This window comes from Carlito syrichta, unplaced genomic scaffold (genome assembly GCF_000164805.1).
Source record: "Carlito syrichta isolate Samal-C Ts95f unplaced genomic scaffold, Tarsius_syrichta-2.0.1 Scaffold273383, whole genome shotgun sequence".
Taxonomy (NCBI): domain Eukaryota; kingdom Metazoa; phylum Chordata; class Mammalia; order Primates; family Tarsiidae; genus Carlito; species Carlito syrichta.
The window spans coordinates 778,866-790,895 of record NW_007217479.1 but is presented as its reverse complement, the minus strand read 5'-3'; the positions used below and the strand labels follow the sequence as shown (position 1 = coordinate 790,895).

The window sequence follows — 12,030 nt, the reverse complement described above, 5'->3', positions numbered from 1 at the left end:
AAGTTGCCTGGGCTGGTCTCGAACGCGCGGGCTCAGGTAATCCACTTGCCTCGGCCTCCCAAAGTGCTGGGATTACAGGTTGAGCCACCGAGCCTGGCCAAGTTTTTCCTTTTAAGTTTTGCATATGTTACATTTTAAATATACATGAGTAATATACTGTACATAGATCTTAATTGCCTTTTTCCTCTCCTCACATTGCTTTCAATATTTATCTATATTGATATGTACAAATGTAATTTGTTAATTTTAACTTCTGTGTCTTATTCCATTATGTGATTAAACAAATCATATATTTTTCTACTAAGGGACAGTTCTGTTTGTTCCTCCTTCTCTCTGCAGTTTAACAAATAGTGCTATTAAAATTTTACACACAACTCTTTATGAGCACATGACTGGGGTTCAGTAAGCTGGATCCTATATGTGTAAGTGGCAGGGACACAACTTCAGCTTTGCTAGGTATTGCTTTTTTTTTTTGATTTGGAGTGTCTGTCACCCAGTGCAGTACACACTCATGGCCACTGAAGCCTTGACCTCCTGGGCTCAAGCAATCCTTCCATCGTAACCTTCAAAGTATTTGGAACTACAGGCATGCACCACCATGCCCAGCTAATTTTTTGATTTATTGTAGAGATGAGGTCTTGCCAAGTTGCCCAGGCTGGTCTCGAACTGTGGGTTCAGGCAGTCCTCTCACCTCTGCCTCCCAAAGTGCTGGGATTACAGGCATGAGCCACCACTTCTAGCTGCTTTTTTTTTGAACTATTTATTTGGTGATGCTTATTTATACTTTTCCCTCAGTGGATAAAGATATTTTTGCTCCACATTCTTTCCAGACTTAATGTTGTCAGACTTATAATTTTTGCCAAAAAGATGGATATGAGATGAAAATGGCTTCCTTTTCATTCTTTTCCTTACTTATAAAGTTGTGCATCTTTTCACATTTTGGAGGTTTATTTAGTGTTCTCTGTACTGTCTGCTCATATCCTAATTTTTCCATCGTATTGTTAAGTCTTTATCTTATTCCTTTGCATTTTCTGAGTAGTAATCTTTTTCTTTTTTTTCCCCACTCACCTCAGCCTCCCTGTAATCTTTTTCAATATTATGTATTGCATATATTTTCTACCAGTCTCTGACTCATCTCTTTATTTTTGTTGCTTTTGAAGCTCAGAAATTTTGCTGCTATACAGTAGTTGTGGTTATATCATTTTTCCCCCTTCAAAAATCTGCCAGATTTTTGTTTATATAGTTTTAGAGACAGTATTGCTTGGTTAATATAAATTTCTAATTTTCTAATGTAAATTAAATATGTATTGTGGCCTTTTTTATCCCTAAAAACGCATGTGGCCATTATCCTCCATTCTATTTTATCTGATGTTTATATAGCTTTGCACTAGCTTTCTTTTTTTGAGGTGGAGTCTTACTGTGTCACCTTAGCTGAAGTGGAGTGGCATGCTCACGGCCACCACAGTCTCGGTATGCTGGGCTCAGGCAATCTGCCTCAGCCTTCCAAGTAGCTGAAACTTTAGGCATGCGCCACCACGCCTTGCTGATTTTTTTCTGGATTTAGTATAGAGACGAGGTCTCACCAAGTTCCCAGGCTGGTCTCGAACTCCTGGGCTTAGGTAGCCCTCTCGCTTCAGCCTGCCAACGTGCTGGGATTACAGGCATGAACCACTGCGCCTAGTGCATACCAGCTTTCTTTGGCTTAGTGGTTTTCTACTATATCTTTTGCACCTGTTTACTTTTCAGACTTTCTGTACCATATGTTCACAGTTATTCGGGTATATTTGAAATTCTTTCTGCCATTCCTTCCCCCAATTTACACACACCTTTTTTTACTCCGCTTATATTTCTCTCTCTCATTTTTCAATTTATACATTCTACACTTTTGCTACTTGTCCTTAAGTGATAAGTATTGCTATCGTCTAAAGTTCATGGGTGTTAATTCTGCCTTCTAAACTCCAAAAAAGTATGCACTGTAGAATGTGTTTGATTATTCCCCTTCTTTATATGCATTTGATGCATAATAACTTTATAATTATGATTTTGTCACAGTCTGCATGCTTACTTAGATTTGCCTATGTATGCAAATATCTTTTAAAAAATTTTTTTTGAGTCAGAGTCTCATTCTGTCACCCAGGCTGGAGTGCAGTGACACGCTCATGGCCACCACAGCCTCTACTTGCTGGGCTCTGGCAATTCTTCCATCTCAGCCTTCCGAGTAGCTGGAACTATAGACACACGCCACCATGCCCAACTAATTTTTTAAATTTATTGTAGAGATGAAGTCTCACCAAGTTGCCCAGGCTGGTCTCGAACCCCTGGGCCCAGGCAGTCTTCTCACCTCTGCCTCTTAAAGTGCTTGGATTATAGGCGCGAGCCACCACATCCGGCCTTACTACCATTCTTGAGTGATGGTATAACTGTGAAGATATCTTCATTTTTAGTTATGTTCTCTCAGTATTTTAAAGGTGTTTTATTCCATTTCTTCTACCACCTTTTGTTATTGCTGTTAATAAATATTAGTCTTTTTAGTAACCTTTTTTAATCTGGTTGTTTTAAAACTATTTCTTTATACTTGGTTTTTTGCAGTTTTACTATGATCTTTTTGTTTATACTGGACTCATTTTGCTTCTTGAACCCAAGGATTTATGTTTTTCATATGTTCTGGAAAATTTTCAACCTCTTTTTCTTCCATTATAATCTTTTCCCATGCTTTTTTCCCCCTCTCCTTTTGAGAATCCTAATCATGTGTTAAACAAGAAAATTTACTTTTTTCTTTACAAATCTGCCCTGCCCTTACTCCCTTGTCTACAGTGTCTTGCTCTTTTTTGGGGTCTAATTTTAAAATACCCTTTTTGTATTATTTCAGATTGACATTCTGTGATCTCAAATTTATGGGATCTGTCTTTGCTGTGTCTGTTGACTCCCCTGGTGAATTGTCCCCTAGTGCATCTTTAAATTATGGACTCACATTGGGATTTTTCTTTGAGACTTCTTTGTGGCTGTGTTGTGGGAGCTCCCTTCTAGAGAAATTTTGACTTTGCTTGGTCAAGAGCCCCAGTGGTATCAATAGTGCCAGATAAGCTTGATGCTACTCTCATAATTTGATCGTTTCTGGGCCAGGCAGTAAAATATATTTAGACCTAAAACCCATTCTGTGTTGTTGTGCCTGGTTTAGAGGTTAGGCCTTGAAACCAGATTTCTGTGTTTCAATCCTTGCTGTGCTATTTATGGGCTGTGTAACCTTGGACAATTTACTTTAGCTACATGCTTCAGTTTTCTCATGGGGGTAATAAAACACCTTCCTATGGTGTGAGGATAATGGGTCAGGATATGTAAAGCTCTGAAAATAATCCTCAGTGCATAGTAAATATATGCAGATATTAGATATTTTTTAACTATGGGTGAGGGAAAAGAGACAAGCTTATTCTTAGTTATGCTTTTGGGTCTGTGGATACATTTTTCTAGTTTGCATTTTTCCCAAGGGCTTTTCAAGAGCCCTGGCTTTCTTGGGTCAGAAGGAAGGGATTGGTCATGTGGCTGGGGCTTTGTCTTCTGTTCTTTGTGACTGTTAAACCCCAAGTTCTTAGAGTACTGAAATCGTCTCCTTCCCCTGCAGTCATAGCATCCGTTCAAGATTGCAACCCTCTGCTTTTCTGTTCCCTGTATTTCTGGCACTTTTTATTTTTATTTTTTACAAAACCTGAAAAGGCCTTTTAGAATATTGCCTTGACTCTCAGAATTTATGAAACTAACTCAGTATATTTTTTGCTTAGATTTCTTTTACCAGAAGAAAATGTTTGCAATGAGATGTTGGTCAAGTCCCAGTTTGTTGCATGTATGGCTACTTGCCATTCACTTACAAAAATTGAAGGAGTGCTTTCTGGTGACCCACTTGATTTGAAAATGTTTGAAGCCATTGGATGGGTAAGTTTAATATTTTAAAGTACAAATAACTTTAGGGAAATAACAGCAGAATTAAATTACCCCATGAAAGGATTGTTTTCATTTTCTGTTTATCTTGTACCACAAAAGGTACTCTGTAATTTCTACAGATAGATAACTGGATAAATATCTAAGATTGTGTAAAGGGTATCTGTTTTAGTTAAATTAATTCTTTTAAACACCTTTAATAGAGGCTGAGCAACTCAGGCCCCTGCTTTATGTTTTTTAGATAAATCAGGGATTATCAACTTGGGGCCATAGACCAGAAGTTAGAAAGATGATCTTTTTTTTTTTTTTTTTTTGAGGCTCACTCTGTCGCCTAGGCTGGAGTGCAGTGGCATGCTCACGCTCACAGCCACTGCATCCTCGACCTACTGGGCTAGGCCATCCTTCCGCATCAGCCTTCCAAGTAGCTGGAACTATAGACATGTGCTACCATGCCCGGCTCTGATTTTTTTAAATTTTATTTCTCTTTTTGCCGTTGGTAATTTCAGTTTCTTAAGTGCTTGCTTTTGTTTTCTGGTTGTTACCGTTTTACAACATTCAGTTCATTTATAGATGCAGTGACAGTTTTTAAGAGTTCTCTTCTGGCTTCTGAATCTGCAATCAGATTTTCCTTTTTTTTTTCCTGTGCTTGGTGTCTCTCCTTCATGCTTTTGAGTTCCATATATATGTTAATATGCTTTCCTGGCAGTTGTCTCTCCTGGGGTGGACTTGCTAATATATCAAGGGTGGGGTTTCATTAACGGTGTTCTTTAGTTTTAAAGGAAAAGTGGAATAGTTGCAGAGTTAGTCTTGTTTTGTTTAGCTCCTCTATTCTGGCTGATAAGACTTGTTTCTGCCTCTTCTGATACCCTTTTATTATTTATTCTAGGCTACTTCTTCTTTCCCAGTTATATCACGGTATTTTTCAATTTGCCCCTTTATCTCTCCATATTTGAAGTTCCCTCTCCTTTGCTTTCTGTTTACTTTCCCCCTCTTCTTTCTTTCGTTAACATTTTGAAAGGGGAGTGAGGTGGGTGACTGGATAAGTGCTCCATCTGCCATCTACTGAAAACCTGCAATGAATACTCTTGAAATTTAATTTCTAAAAGGACACCTTGCTTCATTTATAGAGAGAAGAACAAAATTGGCTGTTTTATCCTTGTTCTGTAAACTTTTCTCCACTAAATAAGTTTGTCAGCAGATTTAGTGTTCATTGTTTGTGGATCTTGAAAAAACTGGTTAAATAAGAAAATTTGAATAATGGCATATTTTGTTGGCCCTGAGATACTTTGATGCTTAGTCTTACCAGATCTTACATAGCAATGAAATAGTTTCATATAACTAGTCACAATTGCGCTTGATGTTATTGATGTCATATGGTATAAAATATGAAAAAGGTGTCTTAGAATTGTATAAAATTGGCTAATTGTTTACACTTCCCATTCCATCATTTTCTCATTGATCTCTCTAGTTGTAGTGTCACATTAGTTTATTGTTTCTCATATGTGTGTTTAATACAGGTTTTTTTTTTAATTCTTTTGCCAAAAAATGTCTTTTAAGGTAAATTTCAGGGGATCAGGATTGTAGTAGCAAAACTGAAAATTTCAGGCCGAAACTCTAAACTCATATTTTGTACCTCAGCCTATTGTCGAACCAGTGGTTCTACAAACCATATCTGAACTCTGTATACTTTTGAATCCTTTCCTGTTAGCACACAGCAGTCCCTGGATGAGAATGAAAATTTTTGGAACTCTAAGAACCTGTTTTTTTTGCAGAGCAGAAAAACTTGCAGAGCAAGTTTCTAAACTCCTCATCTGTTTTAGGAGGTAAAATCAGAGAAGTTTGTCTATATTTCTTTATTCTGCTTCTAATATCTGTCTTCCCTCTTTTCATGGGTTGCTAGATATCTAGCTAGCCAGCTTTGTTTATACTTTTAGTGATCTAGTAGTGTTCATTTATTTCTTGAATAGAAATTTTTTAAAAAATTACTGAAAATGGCCATAATGTTTCTTTTTGTTTTTTGAGTTGGAATCTCACTCTCTCACCCAGGCTGGAGTGCAGTGACATGCTCACAGCCATCACAGCCTTGACCTGCTGGGCTCAGGTGAGGTGATCCTTGGCCTCAGCCTTCCAAGTAACTGGAACTACAGACGTGCACCACCACACCCGGCTAATTTTTCTTGATTTATTGTAGAGATGAGGTCTCACTAAGTTGCCCAGGTTGTTGGTCTCTAACCCCTGGGCTCAGGCAATCTTCTCACCTCCCAAAGTGCTGGGATTACAGGTGTGAGCCACCATTTCCAGCTCATAATGTTTCATTTTAAAATGGAATCAGTGGTTGAGCATGGTGGGCCACACCTGTAATCCCAGCACCTGAGGCCAGGAGTTTGAGACCAGCCTAGGCAACCTAGCAAGACATCATTACTGCCAAAAAAAAAAAAAAATTTTTGAAAATTGACCAAGTGGCACGTGCCTATTAATCCCAGCTGTTAATGCTTCGGAGACTGAGGCAGAAGGATAGCTTGAGCCTAGGAGTTGGAGACTGCAGTGAACTTTGATCATGCCGCTATACTCCAACCTGGGCAACAGATCAAATCCTGTCTTTTAAAAAATAAATAAGCAAAAAAATAGAACCAGAGAATTCAAGTTTATGAAGCAATACATTGAATATTTTCTTTCAGATTCTGGAAGAAGCAACTGAGGAAGAAACAGCACTTCATAATCGAATCATGCCCACAGTGGTTCGTCCTCCCAAACAACTGCTTCCTGAGTCTACCCCTGCAGGAAACCAAGAAATGGTGCGAAATCACTTAAAACTGGATAATACTGTTGTGCTTACTTTCATTTTATTCACATTTTGAAGTGTTCAAAGAGAAAATCAAATGTTCTATTTTTTTTTTTTTATTCAGTTAGGAATATTTGAATTGCATTTATCAGAAAATGCACCTTTGGTGTTGCAGGCATTCTGTGTAAAATTTTTGAGATTTAATTTAGTACCATTATTTTTCTTTCATATTTACTGAACAGCTTAATGCCTTGTGATTTATATACATGGTTGTTGATCCTCTTAAATTACATCTGTATTCCTAGAGTTTAATAAAAAGAATATATGAGGGGCTTTTATTTTTAGATGAGTTTTTAATTTGTTCCCCTGAGTTTATTTTAGTACTTGATATGTCGATATTTTAAGGGTATTAGAATATTTGAAAATATTTAAGAACATGCTTTTTTAAAATGAGAAGAAATATAGAAGGAATCTTGAATCCTGACTTAGAAATACAGTTCCTTGCCCTTTTCAAAATAATGTGTTGTGGATGCTTAGTAACTTTTTTCTAACTTGACTGTGTTGATTCACTTAATCTGTACTATTTCTTTTTGTTGTGTTTTGTTTTTAGGAGCTGTTTGAACTTCCAGTAAGTGGAAAATGTTTTACTTGTTACCTAAATATATTTGTCTTTATTCTTAAAGGATAATAAATGCTCTGTGCATCTTTTGAAATTATATAGGCTATTTATGAGATAGGAATTGTTCGCCAGTTTCCATTTTCCTCTGCTTTGCAACGTATGAGTGTGGTTGCAAGAGTGCTAGGAGATAAGAAGATGGATGCCTACATGAAAGGAGCACCGGAGGTGATTGCCAGTCTTTGTAAACCTGAAACTGGTAAGGAAACAGCTATGCTTTGGGTAAAATTCTGGTATTTGTGTAAGCTTATGTTAGCAGTTCTAACAGCAAAATTTACTTTCTCTTTTATAAAGTTCCTGTTGATTTTGAAAAGGTTTTGGAAGATTTCACTAAACAAGGCTTTCGTGTGATTGCTCTTGCACACAGAAAATTGGAGTCAAAATTGACATGGCATAAAGTACAGAATATTAGCAGGTAGGATTGATGAATGGCTTTCCTACAGTTTCTCCATTGATGCTTCATTTATGCTTATATACTTCTTGTGCAGAAATTTACATGTAGTTGGGTATTAAATACATACTGAGTATGTAAATATACATATTGCAATATTGTTTTGGGTGACTAATGTAAAATTACATTTTTATTATTGTCTAATTTCCTTTCATTCTATATTGACTGTGTAATTTTGCTTACTTTGTTGTAACATTATATGTTTTTCCTTAGAATTCTTTGGAACAACTTTCAGTTCATTTGTTAAATATTTATCTTGTGTCTACTTTGTGTCAAGTGTATTCTAGGAATAGTAAACAATTGTATAAAAGTTTATTTTCTCCAAATGGTTTTCTCGCTTTCCCCCTAGAAATTATATCCAAATACTAATTTGGTTAGAGCCACAGTAACCATTCTACTTCCACCCTACCTCTGTCCCATCCCCCCTGCTAGCTAACTGGCATTACCAGTGTCATATTTCCTTTTATGTATAAATACTGGTTTTACATTCAAGGATTGTCACTTTTACTACAACTCTTAAGGACCTACCTGCCCCCCCGCGCCCTCCCCCCTTTTTTTTGTTGAGTCAGGATTTCTGTTGCCCTGGTTGGAGTGCAGTGGCACAATCACAACTTACAGCAGCTTTGACCTTCTCTGCTCAGGCCGTCTTCTGCCTCAGCCTCCTGAGTAGCTGGGACTAAAGGTGTGCGCCACCACACCTGATCAGTCTGCCCTTTGAACATAGCATTTTTGTTTAGGAATATTTCATGGTGTACCTAGCATTTTATAAGCAGAAAGGAAGATCTGTTGGCTGTCCTGCTAATTCTGTCTGTTTAGGGTCTATTTGTGAGAGGAGGTCTAAACATGAGTTTTTGGTGTTTTTTTTTTTAAACAAAAACAACAAAATCTCTACCCAAGTGATCTGATACATATGCATGACTAGGAGGCACTGTTGTATAACATTGTATCATAATTCTTACAATAGGCATGTTAGTCTCTTCTCACTTTGTAGTTTTACTTTTGCTGTTTTTTCTTCTTACAGACTAATTATCGAATTGTCTATAGTTCCCGAGTCTGTCATACTCAGACATCCTTCCATGCCATTGGATGGACTGTTCTTTTTGCTAAGAATATGCTATTCCTCCTTACCCTTCTCTTTCTCTCTTCTCTCTTCATCCGTCAACCTAGACCTTCTCTGTTTCCATTCTACAGGCTTTAGCATTTTTTTAGTAGCTTAAACCTTTGTATCTTGAATATTGGAGTATTTGTTAACAAGATTTCCATGACCTATATCATTTATGGGACAGTCAGGAGACCAGCATAAGCCAGAAACTAGCACCTTACAGAAAAATGACTTTGTGGGGGTTTTTTTTGGTTTTTTTTGAGTCGGAGTTGCACTGTCACCCTGGCTGAAATGCAGTGATAGGCTTACAGCCACCATAACCTCAATCTCCTGGGCTCAGGTGATCCTTCCCCCTCAGCCTTCCAGTTAGCTGGAACCACAGGCAGTACCACGCCTAATTTTTTAAATTTATTATAGAGACGAGGTCTCTCCAAGTTCCCCAGGCTGGTCTCAAACCTCTGGGCTCAGGCAGTCCTCCTGCCTGTGCCTATCAAAGTGCTAGGACCAATGCACCTGGTGTTGCTTTGTGCTTTTAACACAGTAGTTTCACACTGGTACAACTTTGTGCTTTGAGATGCAATTTCAGGTTTCAAGGCTTTTTTCTCCTTTTACCATCAGCAGTAACATCTATATTGATTTTCTCAAATATTCTTTAATATTCTACCTATTGTTATAAGTTATATATTTCAAAGATATTTAGGTTTCATAGGTATATACTTCAAGCAACTGTTGTTGATTTTTTTGTTTGAAACTTTACTTGTTTATTGCTTAGTCTGAAATTCTAGTTCCTGACCTAAAGCCCCCCTCCTCATTGAAAAAAGACATTTCTATGATATAGTTTTTTTAGCTTGGGATATTTAAAAAATGTGACTGTCATCAAACAGACTTCATGTCTGTTGTAGTGTTTCATGTCTGTTGTAGTGTTTTGGTTATTTTTGTCTGTATCTCTTTGGTTGCATGTTTGTTTCCCCACCAAAGTGTTTTAAGAATAGAGATTATACCTTTTTGTTTTTGACCTCCCTGTGACTAGCATAGTGCTTGGTGCATTGTAGATACTCAGTTATTTGAAGAATAGCTACTTGATAAACATATTGATTATTATTATTATTTTCAAATATTCATTCTCATTTCTGGGTCCCAGTTAGAACTCATTTTTGGACTGTTAATGGTTCTTATATCACATTTCTAGGATCAAGAGTTGTTTACCCCCTCCCCACCCCTCCCCTTTCCCCTCCCATCCTGGTCCCTCCCCGCAAGTTAGGCAGCTGCAGCCTGCAGACAAGCACTTGGGTTATTTTCTGTCAGCACAACAAACACCAAAAAGGAAGTGAGAGCACTGCTTTCCACTGCCCAGCACATGGGAGCTTTCCTGATAACTAACTGTCTTTCTGCACCAAGTGGAAAATAACTCCAGGAAAACAAAAACAAAAAAACAAAAAGAGTGTTTAACAGAATCGATTAAATACTTGATAATGAATCCACTGTAACTAATAAATGTGCTTTTGGTATAGTTTTTTCCTCTTAACATTTAAATTAGGGTATGCTGTAAGGGAACAATAAAGAATAGATTTAGCTGGGCTCAGTGACTAGCCTGTAATCCTGCGCCTTGGTAGGCTGAGGTGAGTGGATTGCCTGAGCCCGCATGTTCGAGACCCGCCTGGGCAAATTGGTGAGACCTCTTCTATACAATAAATCAAAAAATTAGCCGGGCGTGGTAGCGCATGCCTGTAATTCCAGCTACTTGGAAGGCTGAGGCGGAAGGATCGCCGGAGCCCAGCAGGTCAAGGCTGCAGTGGCCAGGAGCGGCCACTGCACTCCAGTCTGAGACTCCAACTCAAAAAAAAAAAAGAAGAATAGATTTATGCTCATAAATTTTTGGATGGGATACAAGATGAATTTTCCTTAGTACTGGAATTGTTTAGTGGTTTACGAAGATACATTTCCAAATAATCATATTTTATATTTCAAAAGAGAAAATTTAATTTAAAAAATATATTTCTTGAGAATTGCTTTTCCTGATTTAAACTGTGTTTTTTTGGGTCAGAGTCTCACCTGTTGTCCAGGCTGGAGTGCAGTGGCACACTCATGGCCACCACATCTGCGACTTGCTAGGCTCTGGTGATCCTTCTGCTTCAGCCTTCCAAAGTGTCACAGACATGTGACACTTTACTTAGCTAATTTTTTTTTTTTTTGAGTTGGCATCTTACTCTGTCACTCAGGCTGGAGTGCAGTGGCTGAGCTCAGGGCGTCCTTCTACCTCAGTCTTCCAAGTAGCTGGAAGGCACACACCACCATGCCTGGCTAATATTTTGATTTATTGTAGAGATGAAGTCTCTCCAAGTTGCCTAGGTTGGTCTCTATCCCGTGGGCTCAGGCAATTCTCTCAAACTTGACGTCCCAAAGTTCTCGATTAGAGGCATGAGCCACCAATTTAAACTTTTTTGAGATATTGAACTCTTGACCACACACATGATTTATTCAGAATATAAGATGTTTTAATTTATAGATATTTTAAATTGCTTTATCATCATAAAGGAAACAATATCTATTGACTCTCTTGACTAAGCCCTCATATATTAAAACTTCTTTTTCTGCAGAGATGCCATTGAAAACAACATGGATTTTATGGGATTAATTATAATGCAGAACAAATTAAAGCAAGAAACCCCTGCAGTACTTGAAGATTTGCATAAAGCCAATATTCGCACTGTCATGGTCACAGGTCAGACTTTTTTAGAGAAAAAGAAATTGAATGTGAATCTAGAGTTCAAGTTATATAATATTGAGGAATGATAATTAGTTATAACAGCATATGATATAGTAGCTCCAACCTTTGCTCTATTTTAGTTCTGAATATTTTATTAAATTATGATATATAACTTTGCAATATTGTTTTGGAAGCCTAGCAAATTCTATTTATAGAAAGTATGGGAAATAATAAAGAGTGTACACTACAAAAAAATTACATACTTTTTGTCATCTCTCTTTTTTTGTTTTTTTTTGAGTTGGAGACTTACTCTGTTGCCTAGGCTGGAGTGTAGTGGCGTGCTTGTGGCCACTACAGCCTCAACCTGCTGGGCTCAGGT

General features: G+C 37.6%; 1 protein-coding gene across 2 annotated transcripts in view; it reads left to right on the top strand.

The window, feature by feature from the left end:
* ATP13A3 (ATPase 13A3) overlaps nucleotides 1–12,030 on the top strand; it is a 67,627-nt gene that overhangs the window by 19,593 nt on the left and 36,004 nt on the right. For both annotated transcript variants that reach the window (XM_008052350.2, XM_021709683.1), the window contains exons 14-19: nucleotides 3,777–3,927; nucleotides 6,612–6,728; nucleotides 7,326–7,343; nucleotides 7,437–7,590; nucleotides 7,686–7,806; nucleotides 11,542–11,666. In XM_008052350.2, coding sequence (XP_008050541.1) covers nucleotides 3,777–3,927; nucleotides 6,612–6,728; nucleotides 7,326–7,343; nucleotides 7,437–7,590; nucleotides 7,686–7,806; nucleotides 11,542–11,666 — 686 coding nt within the window. The remainder of the gene's footprint in view (nucleotides 1–3,776; nucleotides 3,928–6,611; nucleotides 6,729–7,325; nucleotides 7,344–7,436; nucleotides 7,591–7,685; nucleotides 7,807–11,541; nucleotides 11,667–12,030) is intronic.